Genomic DNA, 23,206 nt, shown 5'->3' on the forward strand with positions numbered 1-23,206 from the left:
CCCTGAAAGGCAAGCCAGGAATTTTCATGGGATGAAACCTCAAACTTGGAAAGGTGAACAGTGAGTACCCTGGACCCCTGGCAGCTCTGTCTGGCATCCCTCCCGATGGGCAGAAAGAAACCGCCTCCAATTCAGAAATGAGCTGATTTTCTAAGTTACATAAGCATCTCTGCAGAAACCCGGAGACAGCAGGCTCTACAACTCAGTCTGCTCCTCACCTACACTGACAGGTCGCCCAGTGCTGGGACAGGTGAGGCCCACCTTAAAGACAGCAATGGCGTAGGGGTGTGGGAGGTTGTCCAGGATGACGGAGCGCTGCCGGCCGCCGAAAGTGATCCGCTCGATGCAGTCCAGGTAGGCGTCCGTCCAGTAGATCCACCGCTCGTCCACGGCGATGCCGTTGGGCCACTTCACGTCCTCCGACACAAGACGATAGGCAGCCGAACCATCCATGTTGCTCCGGTAAATGCCAGGCCTCAGGTCCCCCCAGTCGGTCCAGAACATCACCCTGGCCAAAACCGGGGAAGAGCACACATCCCATCAGAACTGGGGAAGTGGGAGCCCAAAAACTGCTCCGAAGAGATAAGAATTCAGCCACTTAGTTCAGCATTGTTATTATAATCTCTAATTCTAATACGTAAAGCCACTTAATTACTTGACCCCCAAATTCTTTTATTGGAATTTATCTATGGATATAATCAAGTTATGCAAAGACAATGTACAAAGATGTTCATCACAGCACTGTTCATACTAGCCAAAAATATATATATATATAGGTGTGTATACACATATATATTTAGGTGTATATACATGTATACACACAAAAATGTTAATCTATAAAGTGATACATTATGGTACACACAAAAAATATTATGATGTCTAAAGATCTACATGTGCTCACATAAAACAATCTTCAAACCATATTAAATATTTTTAAAATATGCAGAATAGTAAATATCCTATAATCCTTTCTGATACGCGTATGTGTGTGTGTGTGTGTCTGTGTTTAAAGGGCATATACGTGTACATGGGTAAAAATAAACTCTGAATGATAACTGTTAACCAAGAAACTGTTAACAATGATTACCCCTAGGAAATACGAGGGTGAAGAGTTAAGAGAATGGAGGAAACAAATACTTTTCATTTCATAAACTTCTACTCTCTTTTAATATTTTTAATCAAATGCATATCTTATTTTCAGAATTTTCTTTTAAAAATCTATCTAATTCTCAATCATAAATGATAGAAAGCCTCATCCAGAATTTCCCTTTTAGCTCTGTTTCCTTAAGTTAATAATAAATTAATAAAAAGCACCTCTGCATTTCCCAAGTGCATACAAACTGCTGGTAAGAAAACACAAGCTGGGGGGCAGAGAAAAGAAGCAAGGGGTTAAATGTGTGTATCACACGTTAAACTCAAGATAAAGACTCCCTACAATATCCAACCAGGCCGGACTATGTCCAGAGAGACCTTTAATACTACCTTTTGTTAGAGAAACACCCCACAGCTGTGAGACATCTGGGTGCGTACAGAGATTCTGATGCTTGCTAATGGAAAGAGGATGGAGTTAGCTGCCCAGGATGACTAAGCCATGGTTCCAAGACTTGCAGGTCATAGATTATTTCAACCACAATCATTAGAAACAAGTTTTTGTCCAGCAGTTTGCCTTTCCATGAGAATCTGTCTGTTGCAGCATTGGACACACATGGATTTCCCTTGGGACCACACTTACCCGTCTTGGGGCACGAGGACCAGAGACCTGGGCCGATCAAGCACAGAGGAATTGACGATCGTGAGTCGGAAGTCGCCATCTGGATTCCCCACCTGACAAAGAAAGGAGGGGAAAAGCCCAAGATGGGTCTGAGCTCCTTAAAAGACCCACATTGCAAAGTGTCCTACTTGGCTCCCGCCTACAGATGGGTCCCTTTACGGCCGCCTGATTCCCCTACAGACTGATCTGGAAACCTGCCCTGATCTCCAGCCAGAATGAGTTCTTCCCTCCTCTGGCTCAGGTGACAATTCTCACACAGTCTGACAGCGGAGCCAGCGCCACCTCTGCCCCCAGTTCCGGGGGCTTGATGACCTGCACGAAGTAAGTGCTCGCTGTGTGTTTACTAACTCCACCCGCCTCCGGGGCTCTAAGCTCCAAAGCCACCAATGGCTCTGCTTTGTCCACAAAACAAATTCTCAACGTCACCGCCTTGCCCTTTAAGAGTCTCCACAGACTCTGCTCTCTCCACATTCTCTCCTCCACACAGGCTCCTACACCTTCAGGGAGGCTGGTCCTCTCATGGCTCCCCAAGACTGATATACCTGCTCCCGTCTGCTCCCGCCATATCCGCCCCCAGGCCCACCTCCTCTGCTGACCCTTCCGAGCCGCCTCGATCAAGGGGAAGCCACTCTTCTTACACCATTGCACACACAGTGTTTGAGTTGTACACTGTGAGCGTGTGGACACTGAAGCTTTACCTGCACCCTTCTAGCAGAGCGCTGACCACACTCAATTAAAAAAAGGAGTGGAAGAGTAATAACAAGACCACCGACGCACCGCTCAGTGTGTGCCCGGCGCTGTGCATCTTTCCACGCCCTTCTCTCAACCGCCCCGTGAGGGGAACATTCCAATGATCCCCTCCTCGATCAGGGCGCAGCTCAGATGTCCCTTCCAAGACACTTCCTCTCCCCAGTCACACAGTCACATTGCCCCATCTGACGTTCTTTGCAGCACGTGGCACCAATAGGACGGATGGACTTATTTCTTCATGATTTTGCTTCCTCCACTAAAATCTAATCTCTCTCAGCACAGGGACCTGTGTGTCTTGCCTCCTGCTGTATCATCATGACCTAAAACCGTACCTGGCACAAAGCATGCCCGAAAACAGCACTTGTCAAATGACTGAGTGGATAAAGGAATCCTCATCTTACAGATGAAGAAACTGAAGCTTAGAGGGGATAAGAAACTTGCCCAAGTCACTTAGCTACTAGAATAAAGACTGAACCCAGGTCTGTCTCTCGAGTTTGTGGCTTCTGTCATGCAACTTCTCCCATCTCTCTGGGTCTCTCTGCTTCTACTGTGCCTTCCAGTAAACCACAAGTCATGTCTCCCCAGTGAAATCAGTATAAAGAGGTGCGGAGGCAGCGCCCCACTGCCTCAGCAGGAACATGCAGGAGTTGAGCATGCCTAGGAGACCATGACTTCTTACCTTCCTAGTGCCCTGCGGAGCTCAGGTGCAGACAGGTGAAGTGAGGATACGAGAGCACCTACCTTACAGGGTGGCTGTGAGAAGTGAATCAAATAATTCATGCAAAGTGGTTCCAACAGGGCTCCTCATCATTAATTACAATGATGAGGATGGCAATCATGATATTATCTTCATTATGCTAATTGATGGCATAACACTCGAGTGTGGATGTCATGGCATTATAATAACGCTACGGTATTATTATCATCATTACTGTTACTACTCTATGCTTCTGCTAGCCCAAATATAAGTATTCAGGTATCTTAATGAAATCTCTGTTTGACAGATTCAGGCACCCTGTTTGCACACGGGACCTCCATTCTCTGCATTTCTCAGGGAATCTCCAGAGGAATTAGACACACTGGCTCCTGCTTCTGTGTCAAATCTGGCTCACAGCCCAGGGGCTCCCCTGCTTGCGTAATTAAGGACATACCTCAATCTTTTTGAAGCCAGAATCCACCCAGTAAAGTAACTGGCTGAGGGGTTCAAAAGCCAAGGCTTCTACTGTCTCCAGGCCAGAACTGATGATCACCTCTTGCCCTGTACTCCCGTTCAAACAGAGGCGCTGATGAGAAAGAAAGAAGAAGAAACGGTGTGAAATGTTCAAATGACCTCCAGCCAAATCAGTCCCTTCGATGGGAACCCACTTATTCAATTGGCTTGAATGGTGAGGGCGGAGATGTTTTTATATTCGTAAGTGTTCCAGATGCACGAAGCTGGTTTTTAATAAAAGCATTTCTAAAATGGATTATGGCTTCCTGTTTGAAGCAGAATAACTAAACAGAACTGAATCTTTTCTATCACCTTGCATTATCATCGTGAACACCGGTCACTGAGCTGTGCTGTATCACAATAATGAGGTGGAGATGACCGAAATGCATGAGTCTGTCTGCTTTTAAAATAAACGAAACCAGACTGCTGTTATTTTTTAAATCCTGTGTCTGCTTTTTATAAAAAGTCTTTCCTCCCTCGGGAGGCTCCATCAGGTGCTATCGCTGGGATAGTAAAGGGCAGTAGTCACTGCCACCCCTCCACCAAACCTCTCGGATACCCGGGCCCTGTAAAATTTCTGTTGGGTTGGAAGTCCAGATAAAACTTCCTGGAATTGCTTTTCTAAAAGGATTAAATAGGCAATGAATAAATATCAAATAGCCCTCCTTTAAAATGCATGGGTCTGAGTGTACGGCCATCTATCTGGCCTGCATGGCGACCTTTACAGCTTACTTCCTGGTTCTTGACTGTGCTCAGAATAGCTGAAATGGATAATTACGTGAACTATGGAGAAGTCAAGTGTTACTATATCATGGCTTGGAAAGAAGGATGTTAACGAGGCAGTGGGTACGATAGGGAGGGACTAATAGTGCTACATACCGAGTCCTAAAATCCTCCCAGCAGGTAAAGGGAGACCTCACTTATAAGCAAGACCGCAGACTGGGGGCTCCCTCTGTCCTTCCTACAAGGACAGAGGTAGGTAGGGAAAGAACATACTAAAACAGAAAACTGAAAAGTGTCATCCGTTGGCCCTGAGAGGAGTTACGACTTTAAAACCTCCAATACCCATCTCCTTAGGCCACTCTGAAAGAAGCTTACCAGGGCCGGGCAGTCACGAGGCACAGCCCCCCCGAGCAGACCCAGAGTGGACGCACCTGGATGATGTCCAAGGCCAGGTCGGACCAATACAAGCAGTTGCGCTCATAGTCAAAATCCAGGGCCACCGCTGCCCGCAGGCCGGTGAGAGGCAGCTGCTCGGTGGCTCCGGAGGTCAAGTCATAGCGGTGGATGGACTTGCGCATGGCGTACAGGATGAACTCGTTCTCCTCTGCACAGACACACAAAGATGACAGGGGGCTGGACCTGGGGATGCTGAACAGGTCCTTGCACGTCTGACCCTCTTTTTTCTCACCCATAAACCTCAGAGCCATTGCACATGGCGTGGGTCAAGTGAGAACGTAGGAATCCAGACTCAGAAGGTGGGTAAAGGAATCACATTTCTGCCTTGGGCAAGTTTCTTAAACTCCCGTGAATCTCTGTTTCCTTTGCAAAGTGTCTACTTGCTACATTTTTTAAAAATCTAGATTCCCTCCAGTAGTCATGCTCCAATAGCTATTCTTCAGAGCTCGGCCTAAAAGTTTTGGTCACACTTGACAAAGTAATTACACAGATCAGCACATTCCTCCTCGTCACAGGACTGCATCATGTGGCATCGTAATCTTGTTGACTAGAGACCCCAAGTCGCTGAAGGCTTACAGCTAAGTTTCCTAATTCATTTACTCACCCATTCAAGATTGTTCACAATGACACAGAGCAATTATATCACCCTACGATATTTTCAAAGCAATAATACATTCTTGGCCACCTACAAAATGTTTTACAACACAATCATCACAAAGATTCTATTTCTACTTAAATACTTACACAACGTACATACTATGTACCAGGCATTGTTTGATCCCAGTAACAACTGTATAATGGAAGAGCTACTATTAACTTGATTTTACAAATGAGAAAACTGAGAGCAGAGAGGTTAAGTAACCCACTCAAGGTCACACAACTAGTAAGTGGCAGAACCAAGACTTGAACTCAGATGGTCTGGATCCAGAGTCTATGTTTTAACACCCAATGGTGTAACACCGATGGTGCCATTTTTCAAGACATAGAAATAGAAGCGCAGAGTGCTTATGAGACTGATTTAATGTCAGACAACTAGGAACGTGAAGAGCTGGTGCTCTATCTCTTCCACTTAGGGAACAGCCTGGAAAACATCCAGATTCTTCCAAAGGAATGGAGATGAGCAACACACCTGCATCCATATCTGAGGCATCCATTGTGACAATATGTTGCATCTGGGACCAAGTTGCAAATCTGGATCCCTCTGCTGCATGCCTGCATGGTGACTGTGGTTGTTTTCTCTCTCTCATCCCATTCATTCAACGAGTTAACATGTCTTAGCCACCTCTGCTTTATAAAGGCTTCAATATAGATAATGCACCCCCAAAATATAAGTCTACCTACAATTTTTTACCAAAGGTAAATTTGCCTTCTTTTCCTTCAGTATTACTTCACTTCAAAAGTATCTAAGCTACCACCACATGATAACAAACCCCTCCCTTTGGTTTGCAAGAAAACCTTCCCACTGTAATTCCCAGGGGATGGAATAGTCGAGATGAAAAGTGCCGAGCTTGTAAATGACGTTGGAATCAAGGATTCTCGTGGCAGTTGCCACGTGGGGACGCGGAGACACATTCACAGCAGCAAGCCCTTCACCCCACATCTCTCTACCATCTAGAAACCTCATTCTGTTGCTTTGGTGTTTTTTTTTTTTTCTTCTTCTAACCAACTAGTGCCTTTTGAGTAGAGTCTGAGTCCTGAAACACCTGCCTTAGGATTGGGTGTAGAGGAACAGACAGCATTTTGTGTGCAATTCTTAACTTAGAAAAGAAATAGCATTCTTGGTTAATCCCAGCCATACACGAGCCCAGCCTAGAGATGTGCGTTATTATCCTAATCTCAAAGGAAGAAAAATTACTTCACTTTTAAAAATCCTTCCAGATGACCAGATTATCTCATCTTTGCAAACATATTAAGGTTCCACATTAATCCTATAAAACCATCTTTTCCTTTCTTGGTACATCCCTGCTTTCTGTTCCATGCTTTAAAAAAAAACATTTAGGAGGTGGCCTACACTACAAATGAGATTTTTCCACTTCATTCCCTATTCTATCTTCTCCTATCAGAAGAGAAAATAGCTTTCCTACCAGTTTAGACAGTTTTAAACAAACTGTTTTGTCCCTCGCTGAATTATCTTCAGAAATATTTATTACCGAAGTACCTACTCCAGCCCCTTAAGAGCGATCACTCAAACCCTGCTCACCCAAGCCCTCATCAATAACAGCTCTCGTGAGGGGACTGTCTGAATATTATCTGCTCACTTGGGGGAATCTGCTGAAGCCGTGTTCTTTTTAAGTCTCCACAGTGAGGGATGTTAATTACTCGGTAATGATGGAAGATTAAATTAAGGGACTAATGAGCTTAGCATGAAAAACACCAGGGCAAACTGGCGAGCAGTGAGCGAAGGAGAGGGCTGCTCTTCCCTGCCCGCGGAGGACAAGGCTGCTTGCTCATGCTTCCTCTGGCGCTGATGGCTCTTCCATCGGACGCCACCACCACCAGTGGAGCCAGCTCCAGTCAGCACCTTCCCCGAGAGGCATGAGCAGGAGGGAGGGCTCCACGGGAAGAGAAGCCCTACGTGAAAAAGACTAGAAACAGAGCAAAGAAAGGAAAGACGCTAAGAGATTAGCTCTTTGTTAAGGTATCATAATTTCACGTCTATATTACAAATACCTCAACATGTGCCATCACCACCAAATCAACTTGAAATGTTTGGAACACATTATACCTTTATAGCATGTGCACTTGCTCCAAAAGTTTCCCCCAATGAGCATGCATATGATCACCTCAAAGAATGGGAATGACGCTCATCTGCCACTTGAGTGATGGCCAAGGAAGAGCGTGAGGCTTAGAGTCTGAATTTTAGCTTTGTCACTTACCAGGTGTGTGACCTCAAATAAATTGTTTAACTCTCTCCTCTGAACACGCTTCCTCATATTAAAAAAAAAAAAAAAAAAAAAATGGAGCTAATAATAATATCTGCTTCACTGGGTAGTTCTAAGGACTAAACTGATAACGCATGGAAAAGTACTTTAAAATGTGTAAAAGTCCATTAAAATATTAGTCATAATTATTGTTATAAAAATTAAGATAGATCACTTAACTATTTCCCAGAAAGCCATGAGTCTCTTTCTATGACAAACAAACAGATCAAGGAACACACAGAAGGCCTAAGGGTGCCCTCAGTCCCCCAAGCCTAGAATACAACAGATGCCAAATAAATATTTTTCAATGAACAAAAGGGATGTCCCTCCGAAAATGTCTTCCATTCCTATAAAAACATAAGGTTATAAATAAATGTTGTTTGGATGCCATGCTTAGGGGGAAACGGGAGCTCTGAGGTGCCCGTAACTTCTATTCTTTCTCTCCAGGAAGTCTGAAGAGCCGGGTGAGATCACGGGAATGCTTCAGCAATGTCTCGACAAGACAAAGGGAAGAAACCACGTCTCACCTGCCAAAGGACACGGCACCAGCTCTCCTTCCAGGCGTACTTCAACATCTCCTCCACTGCAGGTGTCCCCAGAAATCTTCCGATAGCTGTCACCGCCCCCCACCCCCACCAAGAGCAAGAGGTCAGAAACATCAAAGAAGAGTCATAAAGGAACATTTTCCCATCCATGGACAATACAGCTTATCTATTCATTTTCCTATAGCGCAAGAAGAAGGAAGTTGAATCATTCTGAATTGTTTCTGCCTGTAAATAAGTGAGGCAGCCCAGACTATTCGGAGCACTGTCCCAGGCGAGAGTTTCGCATATACCGTTGACCCTTGAACAACTCCAGGGTTAGGGGCACTGACCTACCCCCCGCCCCCCCCACTGTAGGTAAAAATCCATGTAGTACTGCTACCTCTGCCTCAAAATCAAAGGAATTCATAAGTGACTCACCCCAAAGGCAGGAACTCAAATAGTCTGAATAGAATCAGGACTAGAGCCCTAGTTCTTTTGATTCTACATATTGTGATCTCTCATCGAACACAAACTTTCCCCCACCTTAACTTAAAGATCTGTACAATGAAAATACAGGTATTATATTTACTGAAGAAAATCCACATGTAAGTGGACCTTATATGCATTTCAAACGTGTACTGTTCAAGAGTCAACTGTATCTCTTCAACACAATGCTCTGAAGACGTGCACTGGCTGAAGTTTATGACTTAAGAAACAACTGGAGTTGCAGAGAAGCTTACAGACTTGCATTTTTTTCCACGGGGGCTAGGGTGGGGAGACGAGTTTGCAAACATAGCAGTTTTAAATATTCCCCAAGCTACCTGAAGCCTGCTACCTTGGAATTCTGGCATTTAGAGTATGAAAGGAACCCAGGTGGTCCTCTGCGCCCTCCATGCCAAGTGCAGACCCGCTGTGTCCCAGACATGGCAACCTCTGTGAGACGTACCCTCTGGTTCTCCTGTAAGCAGAACCCACAGGACAAGGCACAGGAGGGGAGTCTGACTTCCCAGAAAACTCAGGATCCGGAACACAAACCTCTAATAAAAAATCTTCACTCATCTTGAAGCCGAAGTCACTGAAAAGGCAATTGGGGCTCGGTAAGGCCGCTGGTTGACACACTTCAGGTATTTTGGGACCCTCCCTTGCGACGTCCACCCTATTGCCCACCACCTGTATTGTAAGTTACTCAACGTGTCCCTTTAACGAATACTCACTATTTTACACTAATGCATTTTCAAAAGAAACTTTATAACAGAGCCGTAACTGGAAAACCATTATCATATGCCATAAATAGACAAAAACGAGACAGATCATGATGCCAAAGACAAAATAATATTGAATTTTTTTTAGCTGGACCCAGTTCCCTGCCCAGAGACTCTGGGCCTGCCCTCTCTTTGTTAAAAGCAATTGGCAAATGTGAAGAATTACTAGCACCCAGTGGGACTTTCTCCTTGACATGACTGGAGGGATTAAAAGAGAAATTTAAAGGAACCGTCTTTTTTCTAAACCAAGGATTCAATGTTATTTAAGAGCATGTCCACCTACTCCCTAAAATCACCGTGGGGGCCTCCTCATGCACTTTGGGACCTAGACCTTGAGGCCACAGACCTTCTGCAATTTGGGGACCACATCTCTTCCACACTGGCCAGCTAGCCAGGCAGAGCCCTGGGGTAGGAAGCAGGGGTCCCAGGTCTAGTCTTGGCCCTGCCCTTGTCTGCGTGAGTTGACGGCTCTAAAACAAGGCAGCTGTACTTGCCAAGGTCTGGCCCAAACCATAAACTCGTAATCCAACGGGACTTTCCATGTTGATGTGCTTTACCCAAAAGCCTTCACTTACTCTATCAAGTATAACACCTACTACAGGAAACGTATTAACAGGTACAGGGCAAAGCGGTTCGTGTACATACTACATCACAGTCTACATTTAGCACCCTGTAGAGCATTTTTCAGAAGGGAGCAGTTTTATTACTGTACCAAACACGTTCCATTCATTAAGTCCGGTAAATTTTTACAGAATGGCTGCTTTAAACCTTTTGGGGGACCAGGCAGAGCATTAATCACTCCAATGGCAAGGTAGTCTTCTTGGGCAGTTTTTTCAAACTATAGGTCATGACCTAGTGGGCTGTGAAAGCATATTGGAGGGTCCAGACCTGCTTCCTCCCCTCCCCGCAAAGAAATTGCAAAATTCATTGCACTTGAAAGTAAATCTTACCTCATAAAACTTCTGTTTACATAGATGTGTGTACGTGTCTACATACACAAATATGTGTAGGTACAGGATCACACTATAAAATACATTGCTTACTAGGAGTTGCAGTCAAGAGTTTGAAAACCACTCTTACTGGCAACCTGGGGGAATATAAAGATGTAAAAGAAACTACTCCTGAAATCAGGGAACATACAGGCAAGTAACTGTGCTCCCCAGGGAGGCCCGAAAGGACTCCTGGAAGTGAGTACAGCTGTCCCTCAGGAGCAGGACTAATGGAGAGACACCGGGAGCTCGCCGAGTCTCACTTCCTCTCTTCACGTCCATGTCCAGACCCTGCCCTCCCCACTGCCACAGGCCAGTGCCACCAAACCTTTCCAAGAGCCATGCAGTCAGGCTGGTTCCTTTCTAGAAGCTACAGCACACAGAGGAACTACAGGATGCCCTGAAACACACCCTTCACCATTTACATGGTCACCACCCCACAATCCCATCTGGCCCAAAGCCCAAGTCCAAGAGGGGCAGGGCAGGCCATTTCCTGGTCTCAGCCCCCAGTGGGTTTTAGCTGAGTGGGTATGGTAGACCCACGGGGGCCAGGCCCCTGGCTTTTGCTTTTGGTTGTTGCTATTGCTGTTTTGGGGGGATTTTAGAGAAAAACGATGATGATTTTAGAGAAAAACGATGATGATTTTAGAGAAAAAGCGTTAATAGTGGTCATCAAAAACAAAAATCAAGATTTGTTAGATTTTCTCACATATTTTTCATTTTGTCTTATTTTCAAGTATTTAACGGGGGTAAAAGAGGGAGGAGAGAGGGCTCGTAATCTTTTCCATGATCAGGGCCCCCAAAGTCTCAATCCAGTCGGCAGGGATACCACAGACCAGCAAAATCCCTCCGATTAGCATTACCGTTTAGGGTTCTCTAAGGGAGGGCAGAAGGCAGCAGAGGGGCACTGAGCGGGCATCACTGGGAACATTGGACAGCTCTGCGCTTCTGCCATGAAAGCGTCTACGTTGTTATCTTAGGACCACACAGCTTTCGGAGAGGATGCTCGTCTTCAGCTGTCTAAAGCCCTGCTGCTCTGAGGGCAGCTTTGCAGAGAAGCAGCCTCGGGGTCACCTGGAGCCTGGGCGACTGCAGGGCCCCAGGACAACCAAGTCAGGACTTGCATTTTAATGAGATCCAAGATGATTCACATGCACCTTCAAGTTTCAGAAGCACTGGTCTAGGACCGGAATTGCCCGAATCTGGTTTGCTGCTTTGTAAATAAAGCTTTATCGGGTCACAGCCATGCCCATTCATCTAGGCGGCAATCTTGATACATAGGCAGAGCTGAGTAGCTGCAACGGAGACCACATGGCCTGCAAAGCCTAAAACGTTTACTCTATGGCCCTGTTCCCACCTCTGGACTAGAACACACCCGAGGTTTCTGGCTTTAGTCAAGATAAGTGTGGCTTCCCAAAGCAACCTTTGGTTTCTTTATGCTTCGGCAACCACTGAAAAATGAGTTATGTGCTTATGATCAGTGCCCATGCTCTACTGAGAGCCCTGCAAATCTGGAATGATTTCACTTTGGATCACAGACTTGGGGGCTTGTCTACGGGCTCTGAGACCCTATGTCTCTACTGCTAGCATCATCTTCCTAAAGCTAAGCTCTGTTCTGGTCATCAACTCTCCTCAAAAACCTCCAAAGACACCCTCCTGCTTACAGAACACGGTCCACGCCCGAGTCTCCACCCCACCGTATTCTCTCTCTTTTCAGCCTCATCTCCACTCACTGACCCCCAGTCATACACCCAACAAGGCATCCAAACTAAACCACCAACTACACTTTCCTGTTTCCACACCTTCACGCTGCCGCTGCATCTTCCTAGAACGCTCCAGTCACGTATCCAGATGCTTCTTCCTTAAAGCCCATCTCAAACAGTGTTGCTTCCAGAGATTTCCTGATTTCCCCAGCAGCAAATCACAGTCTCCTCTTTCCTATCAATAATCCCAGTAAAAGCACCCGTTCCTCCTCCAAGGTACCTGCATCTTCCCGTCTCCTGTTACAATGATTTGTGTGCATGTCACTTCTTCCACAATGTCAAGCAGTGCCTTGGATATTTTACTCAAGGACTAATGAATATACAAATATATATATATATAAATATATATAAAACACTAACCCTCCCTCGTTTCAGATAAAGAAACAAATTCCCTCTAGAATAGGGCTCCTAACGAAAAGGAGTTATCTACAATCGAACCTTCAGCGTGTTCCTTTCTTGGGTTGCCCTCGTAGAAACAAATCCCAGAGTGATCTATTCCTGCATAAATCACTGCAACTTGCCTGGGTGTCACACCTCCACCATATCACACGGCTGTAACAACGAAATGGAATAACCTACATAAACAGTGCCTAGCACAGTTCCGGGCTCGTAAGAGATGCTTAATAAATATTTGTTTCCTATGATTCCCTCCCTTTCTTCAGGGGAAGGGACCACGCCCTAGTCTGTTTCCCACACCGGTGAGTGACCAGAATAGAACTCAGTCCCTGGCATGGAGGTAGAACCCACCATTCATAGTCCTGTCGGGTACAGGAGCAGTTGGACAGGACCACCGGCCGGTCGAAGTCTTCTCCGTTAAAGCACGTGGCGTGGGGGATCCTTCGTTTGAAAACAGTCTTGTGCCCTAGCAGACACTCACTGCCCCGCTCATCAGACGGGGACCACAGCTTGTAGTCGTTCTCTGTGCAGGGGACCCCTGAGGAGGAGGAAATGCAGCATTACAGGCAGACCCACGCAGGGTTTCCTGCCCTGCCCGCCCCGCAGCCCCGCCACCCACTTCCCGTGCCTCCCATTACTGCCCAGCGGGTGTGCAGGCCTCCGGAGCCAGCCCGCCCCTCTAATCAGCTGGCTCTGAGGCCGGGCAACAGCCCCCTGGTGTCCCCTGAAACATGGACGTCCATCTGAGAAAGCTGGGAAGAAGCAAGCATCTTTGGTGCTCGCTGTCTACACTTCTGAAAGACTTTAGCAGATTCTGCAGTTTCCTTTAGAAATAGGTGCCTAGAGGCATTTATCTCCAGAGAGTTAGGTAGAGGCTGAATCCCTGAGAGATGGTATCACTCAGGAGTACTGTCCCCTGCCTGCTTGCCGAGGCAGCGTGGATGCATCTGGTAGTATGGCCCACGAGCAAGAGAATTCGCTGTCACTGCTCGGAAGGTATGGGATCTTCATGAAAGGAGGCTGAGAATTGGTCAGACAACCTGGATAGTCACTCCATCTACCCACATCCACTCGAAATTTAAGTAGAGTGGTTTCTACAGGAACTCCAAAGTACACCAATGTCTGTACTGGTAGTTTATGTCTTTTTCATATGTGTGTCTTTGGTCAGATTAAATGCTGCCTGAAATTGATGAACTACTGTCAACTCAACACCATTCCAATCAGCAAGCATTCATTAAACCCTTACTGACAATAAGGTTATCAGGCTGTCCAGTGGGTAGAATATAAATATGCACAGGGCAGGTTCTTGTGTCTAAAGATCTATGATCTAGTTGATGGGAGAGGACACACCCAGAGTGACAGACACAAATTTGTAATTCAAGGTGTGATGAGTACACACACGCTAGGGACACAGAGAAGAGGGGAGCGATCTTTTGGTTGGGATTAGCAGTCAAGTGCATTGGATCCTGATCCATGAGAAGGATTTCAACGAGTGGAAATTGAACCCAAGGGTCCTTCCAGGCATCTGGAATAACGTCAGCCAAGGCAGAGAAGTTGCAGAGGGCAGGGTTATGTGGGGGTGAGGAAGGAAGAAGTATGTTGAGGAGGTTCACTCTCCCTGCTCACTTATTTACAGGTCCTGGGTCTGGGCTAGCAGATGGTGATGAGACCCCAGACAGCTCTGAGAGAACCCTGCATCACTCACTAGGAGTAGTTACCCACTGAATTGGCCAAACTGGAACTGCTAATTTGGAAGAACGTTTTCCAAGCATTCATTCATCCACATGTTCAGCACACATATACGTAAACCTGCCCTGTGCCCGTGCACGCACAGGAAATGAGGATACAAAAGACAACACGTGGCCCTATTAACAGCTGCCCGAGCAACCGCCTCTGAATCTCTCATTCACTTACTGCATACGTGCCCATCTTCTTCAATGGATCACAAACTCTTCCCAGGGCACAGTATCTACGCTGATGCTTTGGTCAATAGGTATTTCCATGCAAAGGGCCGAAGAGGCAGCAGCTTACCCAAGGCATCCGTGGCATTGACCTGGAGGATCAGCCAACTGTGGATGTTCTCTTTGTTGGAGCCAAAGATGGTGAAGACAGTGCTCTTCTCGCCAGGCTCCGTGAGGAGCCCGTACACAAACACCGGCTTCTCGGAGAAGACGAATGTTTTCCAGGTCTCCCCTTCGTTGGTGCTGTACCTGCCCAGATGCAAGTAAAAGGATCCTTGCAGTTAAAGTCTCCGGGGCAAGAGCTTGGTTTCCAGATCACATTCGTCTGTAAGAGGAACCAGGGCTCCTTGGAGAAGTGGCTGATCCTGGGCTAAAGCCGGGCAAGTTTAAGGTTGTGCCAGAAAGGGGGGAAGTGCTCACAGATGGATGCCGATGACCCAAAAGGACATGGGAGCCACCCTGATGGGGCTCCAACTGGCCAGTCTGGGAAAGTATGAACTTAACAAAGAGAAATGATGGTAACAGATAATACACTGAATGAAAATAGGGCATGGGTCTCTAAATGATACCAAAAGGGAAGAGAAAGGGAAGAGGGATTTTTTTTTTTATTATACTACAGTGCTACTTAATAAATGTTGAAAACAATGACAGAATGAGAAAAGTGACTGTACTCTAACCCCCCACTGTAACAACCGAGTCAGACAAGAGGACCAGAGTGTTCACACGGTCTAAAGATATCAACTCACACTCACTGCAAAGGGGGAAATGTAATTTACAGCGGACAATCTGAGTTACAACCCGCGGCAAACTTAGCATCACTCACAGTGGTTCAACCTGACATCGTGTACCTCCTGGATAAAGCACTGAGGATACCACATCACCTAGGCACTACTATTCCATGCGATTGGACAAATTCAGAATGTGGAACTTTCTACATAACAACTGGTCTGGATTCTTCAAAACATCAAGGCCATGAAAAACCAACCAACCAACCAAAGAGGCAGAGGGCTTGTTATAGATTAAAAGAGACTAAAGAGGTATAATAACCAAATGCGATATGTAAACATGGACTGAATCCTGGATTAGGAAAAAAAAGCAGCAGCTACAAATAGTAAAGGACAACTGAGAAAATATAATAGTCTGTAAGTAATACTGAGTTCATGATCATTTTCTTGGGTGTGATAATGGCATTCTGATTGTGTAGGAAAATACCCTTACTTCCTGGAGATACGTATATGTTTAAGTATTTAGCTATAAAGGGGCACGATAGCTGCAACTTTCTTTCAAATGATTCCCAAAAAAAAGGGTGGCTGGACAGATAGATGGATGGCTGGACGGATGGATGGATAGAAAGATGACAGACAGGATAAATAGATGGCAAAAGCAGAGCAAACGGACAAAATGTTAACAATTGGTGATTGTTATGGGAGCTATAGGGGAGGTTACATGAGTAATTTTTATACAATTTTTCCAACTTTTCCCATAGTCTTAAAAATTAAAAAGTTGGAGGAAAGTGTGTCCTGAGAAAAGTCTCCAAGACAGACTACATCAGAACGAGAGAGCAAGCCCATGAAAAAAAAAAAAAAGCAGCACTGAAGTAACTGTATTGATTTCAAATTATCTTTTGTATCGAAGAGGAGAAGGAGGAGAAGGCGAGGAAAGTGTGCCTGATATTTGCTTCATCACCCAGTAAGCTGGTGAGATGCTCACCACGAGAAACCACTCAATTAAGAGGGGGTTCATTAGGGTCACAGAGCTACTGGGTCTCTCGAATCCAAATTATATACAAAACTTTTCTTTCACTTTTCCCATGTTTTTGAGATATCAGTTTTACTCACTCAGGATCTTAATACTTGATGTAATTCTTTTTACAACATCATTCAATCCAAACACTTCCTCTTGTCTTGAGATTACTAAAATTGGTACTTCTGTAAGAAGTGCTATGGGTTAAACCTAGTGGTGGGGCTACAGGGCAATGGGGACTAAGCAATCTCCTCCACAGATTTTCCTAAGAGGAGAAATTCTCTTCTGGCTGATATGCTTTTGGTTTCAGCTAACTCTGAAGCAGATACGGGGATAAGGTAACTCATTCAATCTCTTTCTTGTAGCAGGGTGATGAGCTAAAGGCTTAGCGCCATCTTTAAAGCAAACTGAACCAGCAGAGTCAGCCTATTAACCAGACATGATGGGAGCTATCCGTGTGATAATGCCGGAAGTCTGCCTATTTGCACATTGCCTAGGTAATTCTACTTAAAAGCTCCTCGAACCCAAGAGAACCTCAGGAAATGAATCATCCCATTTCTTGAGAAGTTCCCAGCAGACGCTGACCATAACATATTAACGAGACTAAAAAGCAGGTGCATGGCCGAGTACAGCCCTGAACCTAAGAATAAACTGTGCATTTAAAAAACAGTGCTTTTTCAAAATTTTGGAGACATGGTAGTCACATTATCAACTGCCAACAGTTAAGGGAACATCTGTTCTGGACCGAATTCTGACCTCCAAAGGAGAACTTGTGCTGGTGAAGTGAAAGTGACAAGAACCTTGCAAGAAAACAAACCAAGCCATCTTTATATGCCTAACAGTCGTGAAAGAGGACGTAGGGCCCCAGCCCTTAGGAACGGAGAATTCAAAATGTTCAAACAGAAGTACAGACATAATCTCATGGCCAAAGCTCTCAAGAAGATGGGACTATAATATAATAATAACATAATACAACCAAAGATACACTAAATAAGTGAAGCAGTGGTAGACACTCAATTTAAAACACCAATGTGTGGCTGGAGAGAAAGGTCCTTGATGAGCTCAGACTTTTAAAAAAACATATTCAAGATGAGCAAAGAGTCATATTAACCAAGGGCAAAAACTTACAGAGCAGTAGCGATCTGCTAATTAATTCTAGCTGTCATTCTTACAGCTAGTAATCTGCAGAAACAGTGGCCAAACTCCTCAAACTCAAAATAAGTCAAGGATTATGCTTCAAATTACCAAAATAATTGGGAGATCAGTGGGCAGTGAGGCGTGGGTTGGTTACCCAGCAAGTTCTATAAAGAATTAGAAATGGAATAGGCTCATCCATCTGATGGTTAATGGTATAAATAGGAAAGACAGAAAAAGAGGCAGAAGTAGTTAGTCAATTTCTATTTTGGTTCTGTCTTTATTAAAGAGAATGATCTTCAAACTGGACAATGCAGAAAAAAACACAGAAGTCAAAGGAAAATGAATGCAAAATAAAGCACATTCTAGGGAACTGAAAGATTTAAAGGTATGATTGCAGAGCTCCTTTTAATAATCTCTAAAAGAACCATGAGAACAGATAAAGATCTCAAGACTAGATGAGAAAAAGTAGCTTTATTTCCCTTAAGAAGAAAAAGTTGTTTCAAGAATGGAGTATGAAACAGTTGATTGGAGAGAACTTACACGAAGGAAGTCAGAGCTGGGAGCTCAAATTGTTTCACACACAAGTCACAATAAATGAATCCCGTTTCCTTTTCTCAGGGTAACTCTTGATTTCAGAACAGGGTAATGATATAGGGCAAAAAAAATACTGTCTTAGGGTTTTTATTAACAGAAATTGAGTGTCTAGGATCATGCTGGTATCAACGCCAATGTGACGCATGTTTCAGGCTGCTGGGGATAGATCTGGGCTCCACATCTTAAAGCTCTGACATTGTAAGGAGGGCCCAAAGGAGAAGCTAGAGGGTGTAGATTCAGGATTCTACAGCACAGGAGGGAAGGAACGGGGGCTGTTTGCCATGGAATAGGAGATGCTCTCAAGAGGAGAGGGAGGGGTCCTCATGCATCTGAAAGGCTTTCAGGCAGAAGAGAAAATATCTGTTGGATGTATCTCCTGGAAGCTGAGCCCACTGCATAGCAACGGGAGTGAGGAGAATTTGGGCTCTCTCTGACCTGAGAACTTTCATTCATAAAGGAATGCATGAATAAATACTTAGTGCATGAACAAATGAACAACAAATTGTCCAAAGTGAAATGGAAGCTCCTTTTGACTTGGCAAAGTCCCCATCACTAGAATTATTTAAGCAAAGACTTGGGTGATCATCCATCACAGATGACAGAGAGAAAATTCCTGAAACGGGCAGTGGAAGACAGAACCAGATGATGTAATATGTCCAGATCCCTGCTGGAGATCTCCCCGTGGACACCCCACAGCCACTTCAGTTCAACTTGTCCACATCTGCACTCATCCTATGGCCCTTCAGGCCAACTCCTTTTCCTCTGCTTTTCTATGAGTGATACGATCACCTTGCCCTGTCACCACCCCCATCCCTCCTGACACCGTCTAGTCAAAAAGCAAGTCCTGAACACTTAGTCCTCAAAATGCTTGGTCCCCACCTAAGCAGCACCTCTCACCTCCAGTCTTGGTCCTTTTAAATTCATGCTCCTCAACTTGCCAGAGCCATCTTTCTACACTAGTCGTGTCATTCCCCTATTTTTTAAACCCTCAGAGGGACCCTGTCATTTCAAAAGCAAAGTCTAATGTCTCTGGTGTGGCGTGTAAGGTCCTCAGGGGACCTGGCCCCTGACCACACAGCTACTGCAAGCCTCATTCCTCACCCCCCACCACTCTGAGATTTACATTCTGTCAATACTAAAGAGCTGCACCTTGCACTCTGATTCATGCTGGTCTCTGCTCAAGCTCTTTCTAAACCTGGCGTGGCATTCCAACATTGCTTTTTACCCTTGAAGTCTCAGCTCAAGTTTCCTCTCCTCCCAGAAGCCTTCTCCTGTCTCCCAGATAGCATTACTGGCCCTCCTTCTGTGGCCGCCCCGCACCCTGTGCTCACCTCTATCTTACACCTGTAACGGAGCAGGACCCTATGGGACAGACCCCTCCCCTAGGTCCTCTGCTATAGCTCCTCTCTGACATACCTAGATAACAGTAATGTGATGCACATTTCCTGAGTTGTTTTATAGATGCTAAAACCACCACCAACTGGAAGACGTTAACTACTTGATGACCATGAGCACGTAGCCTACTGGAGCCCAAGGATTGATAATGTTAACCCCTGTGGTACCATCCTGTTACCTCATCATCAACCAATCAGAGAACTGTGCAGGGCTGATCACATACCCTGCGACGCCCCTCCCTCACCTGGCCTTTAAAAATGCTTTGCTAAAACGCATCAGGGAGTTCGGGTTTTTTGAGCACTAGCTGTCCTGGACTCCTTGATTGATGCCTTACAATAAACGCTGCACTTTCCTTCACCACAACCCGGTGTCAGTAGATGGGCAAGTGGACCCAAGTTTGGTTCAGTAACATACCTACTATATTTAAATGACCTGATTTTGCGAGCGTCTTCTACTAGGGCTGCCGTTCATCAGGAATAAGACCTCTTACTTTTCTGCCCCTGGCACACAGAGGGGCATTAATTAATGCTTTTTTGTTAAAGGAAATTAAATGAACTGCACTGTATTTTCTTTTTTTTTCTAACCCCATCTCTCAGTTTCTCAACAGTTAAAGGTTGATAAGAATACCTGTTCCTCTATAACTCACAGGGCCAAAGACACCACACGGGGGTGAGAACGAAGTGGGGGCGGGGCTGGCTCTCTCTGCAACCATCCAGGTAAGTTACTAGGAGAGGAGGTTCCGCAGCCACGAGGACAGGTTAACCACCATCTCCCACGTTCCAGAACTGTGAAGCTGCTTCCAGAACTCAGATCCAGAAAAGACAGCTGCTCTGCTGGGTCTAGTCTTCGCAGTGGCTTTTCAGGACTCCCCAGAGGGAAGCCCTATGAAATCTGAAATCTCCTACGAGGAAAGATGCTTTGGGGAAAGTCCAAGGTATTATTAGTAACTACCAATATCATTATGCTGACAGGCAAACCACCAGGAAGAAACGGAAACTGATCTCATCCCTCACTATCAAGCCGACAAGCTTGGGTTTGGGTCCGTTTTTGGTCAGAGTGCGAAAACACAACAGCCCCTTCTCTGAAAAACACTGATTCTACACAAGAATGACCTGCATCCCCTGAGCAGGTTCACGGTGACAGCATGCTGAACGAAGGGGTAAGTCACTCCCAGAAGAGGTTTCTTGTTTATTCATTTCACGCATGTAGAAAACAGGAGCAAAACAAAGCGTTCCACTTCTTACTCTCAATTTCAATTAACAGCAACAAAGAAAACAGCCTCAGTGGAGAATCAAGGCAGAAGCTGAAACAAGTAATCATGAACTCTTAGTTAACTATGCTAATCAGGGAGAGAAAGACATGAATTATTTAAAAGAACAACCAGGGACTTCCCTGGTGGCGCAGCGGTTGAGAATCCGCCTGCCAATGCAGGGGACAGGGGTTCGAGCCCTGGTCCGGGAAGATCCCACATGCCACAGAGCAACTAAGCCCGTGAGCCACAACTACTGAGCCTGTGCTCTAGAGCCCGTGAGCCACAACTACTGAAGCCCGCGTGCCTAGAGCCCATGCTCTGCAGCCTACAACAAAGAATAGCCCCTGCTTGCCACAACTAGAGAAAGCCCGCACGCAGCAACGAAGACCCAATGCAGCCTAAATAAATAAATAAATTTAAAAAAAAAAAAGAAAAAGAACAACCAAAAAAAAAAACACCCTAAAACTTAACTCTTATGTTAAGCAATGTTCCACCCTCTGTCCCCACTAAACCTCTCACTAGGGTTACTGTTGTTACGGCTTCCTCCCTAAGGCTGGATAAGCTTTGTGTCGGAAAGCTCTTCCCCCGGCCTCTCCTTCCAGCTGGCTCAGAAACATCTCAGAGCCACAGTGGGGCTGGACAGCTCCCAAAGGATGCCTCATTCACCTCTGCATCCTCGGTTCCTAGAACAACATCTGGCTCCTTGTGGATATTCAACAAATGTTTGCGTAATTGACCTGAAATGATGCTTAACAGAAATATGTTCCATTTCCATCCAGCGTGGACCTGAACTCTTGACAGTCACATTCTCACCAGATTGCACACATCCGGGGACCCCTACTCACGTTTGAGCTCCAGGGACTATCATTTACAACAGAGCATAACGGAAGTGCCCCCACCCCCGGGGACTGTGCGATTGCCACGCTACCCCATCCTTTCCAGTTTTATAAACCAGGAAAAAAATAAGCAATCTTGGAAGACTAAGTGTGCATGACCTATTTATTTGAACAATCAAATATTTACTAAGTGCCTGCTAGCCTGCATAGAATAGAAATCCTTGTCTACAAAGACCTTGTTAATGAGTTGAGGAAACCAGGCATATAATGAAAAGGTAACTCACAAAAGGAGGCAGCATGCGATGAATGCCAAATCAATGAGACAGCTGCCAATAAATACTATGAGACTCAAAGGAGGGAGCCATGGCCATGGCTGCGGAGACCAGACTTAGACGTGTCTGAAGTCCTAGACCAGCAATAGAAATCCAGGTGAGTCAGAAGCAGCCTTCACTCATGTGGTTTAAGGATCTGAACTAATTACAATATTTATTTCCTGCTTCTCTTCTGATGAAGCTGATAGCACACAGGTCAAGAGCAGAGCAGCAGGAGAAGCAAGAAAAAAAAAAAACAACAACTCTGTGATCAATATACAAATGCCAGGTGGCTAGACTACACAGATTTTGGGTAAGCTCAGACTGATATTTGGGACACACGCACCTGTCAATAGGAGGCCTGAACATATTCTCATATTTGCAAATGTTTTATTTGAACCATACCTACAGACACCTCCACATGACCTGTGCCAATAGAGGGATGCTAGAGGGTCCATATCCTTAAAGTCTACCACCCCAAAATCATTGTTCAATGTCTGCCGAGGGCACTGTGATTTTCTGGCAGCAGGTCTATTTTCCTGATCATGTTTTCCTGCAGCTAGCTAGCAATGACTCTGCGTTCCCCGAGCACATACGCACCGACAGATGGTGTAAGAGGACCAGAATCACATTAACTACTCCAGAGAAGCCAGCTTGGAATGCAAATGTAATCTGGAGGAGAGTTTAACAGGGAAAATCAGGAACTGTCTCTGCAGTCTGACTGCCACACACAGAATGAAATGTATTCCTAGGGAGCCAAACTACGTCCCCTACCGTACTTCTCAAGGAGCGTCCCGAACATCACATTGTGTACTTGTGTATCTCACCACTAGAGGATGGACTCCTTGACAGTGAAGGAAAACATCCTATGTCTCTTTAGATACACATCACCAGGCACCATCAGTGCTTGCGAGATGTGTGAGATTGGAATTAATAAATTAATGGATAAATAAATGACGACACGAATGTGGGAAGCATGTACCCTGTGACTGTCCTCATTTGAGCAAACGTCAATCTGAATGGGGACACAGTCTGTTGCGTACAAACAGGACTTCTTCTGACTCCTGGCTCTAAAGCAGCCGCTGACCAGAGCTGCACAGACCAGAGACCAGCCAGGTGGAGCGCAGAACACCGGGATTTTGCTTCTCTCTGCTTCTTGGAGGCCAGGTCGCTCAGCACATGTCCAATTAACCACAGGGGAAACCAGCTAAG

General features: G+C 45.5%; 1 protein-coding gene across 1 annotated transcript in view; it reads right to left on the bottom strand.

Annotated features, from left to right (window-relative positions):
• SORL1 (sortilin related receptor 1) overlaps positions 1-23,206 on the bottom strand; it is a 143,478-nt gene that overhangs the window by 63,058 nt on the left and 57,214 nt on the right. The window contains exons 13-20 of the mRNA XM_068556037.1: positions 14,797-14,975; positions 13,117-13,303; positions 9,302-9,430; positions 8,359-8,444; positions 4,886-5,058; positions 3,673-3,804; positions 1,733-1,824; positions 262-508 (exon numbers count right to left, since the gene is read on the bottom strand). Of these exons, the coding sequence (XP_068412138.1) occupies positions 262-508; positions 1,733-1,824; positions 3,673-3,804; positions 4,886-5,058; positions 8,359-8,444; positions 9,302-9,430; positions 13,117-13,303; positions 14,797-14,975 (1,225 nt within the window). The remainder of the gene's footprint in view (positions 1-261; positions 509-1,732; positions 1,825-3,672; positions 3,805-4,885; positions 5,059-8,358; positions 8,445-9,301; positions 9,431-13,116; positions 13,304-14,796; positions 14,976-23,206) is intronic.

The sequence above is a fragment of the Eschrichtius robustus genome, chromosome 11 (genome assembly GCF_028021215.1).
Source record: "Eschrichtius robustus isolate mEscRob2 chromosome 11, mEscRob2.pri, whole genome shotgun sequence".
NCBI classification, from domain to species: domain Eukaryota; kingdom Metazoa; phylum Chordata; class Mammalia; order Artiodactyla; family Eschrichtiidae; genus Eschrichtius; species Eschrichtius robustus.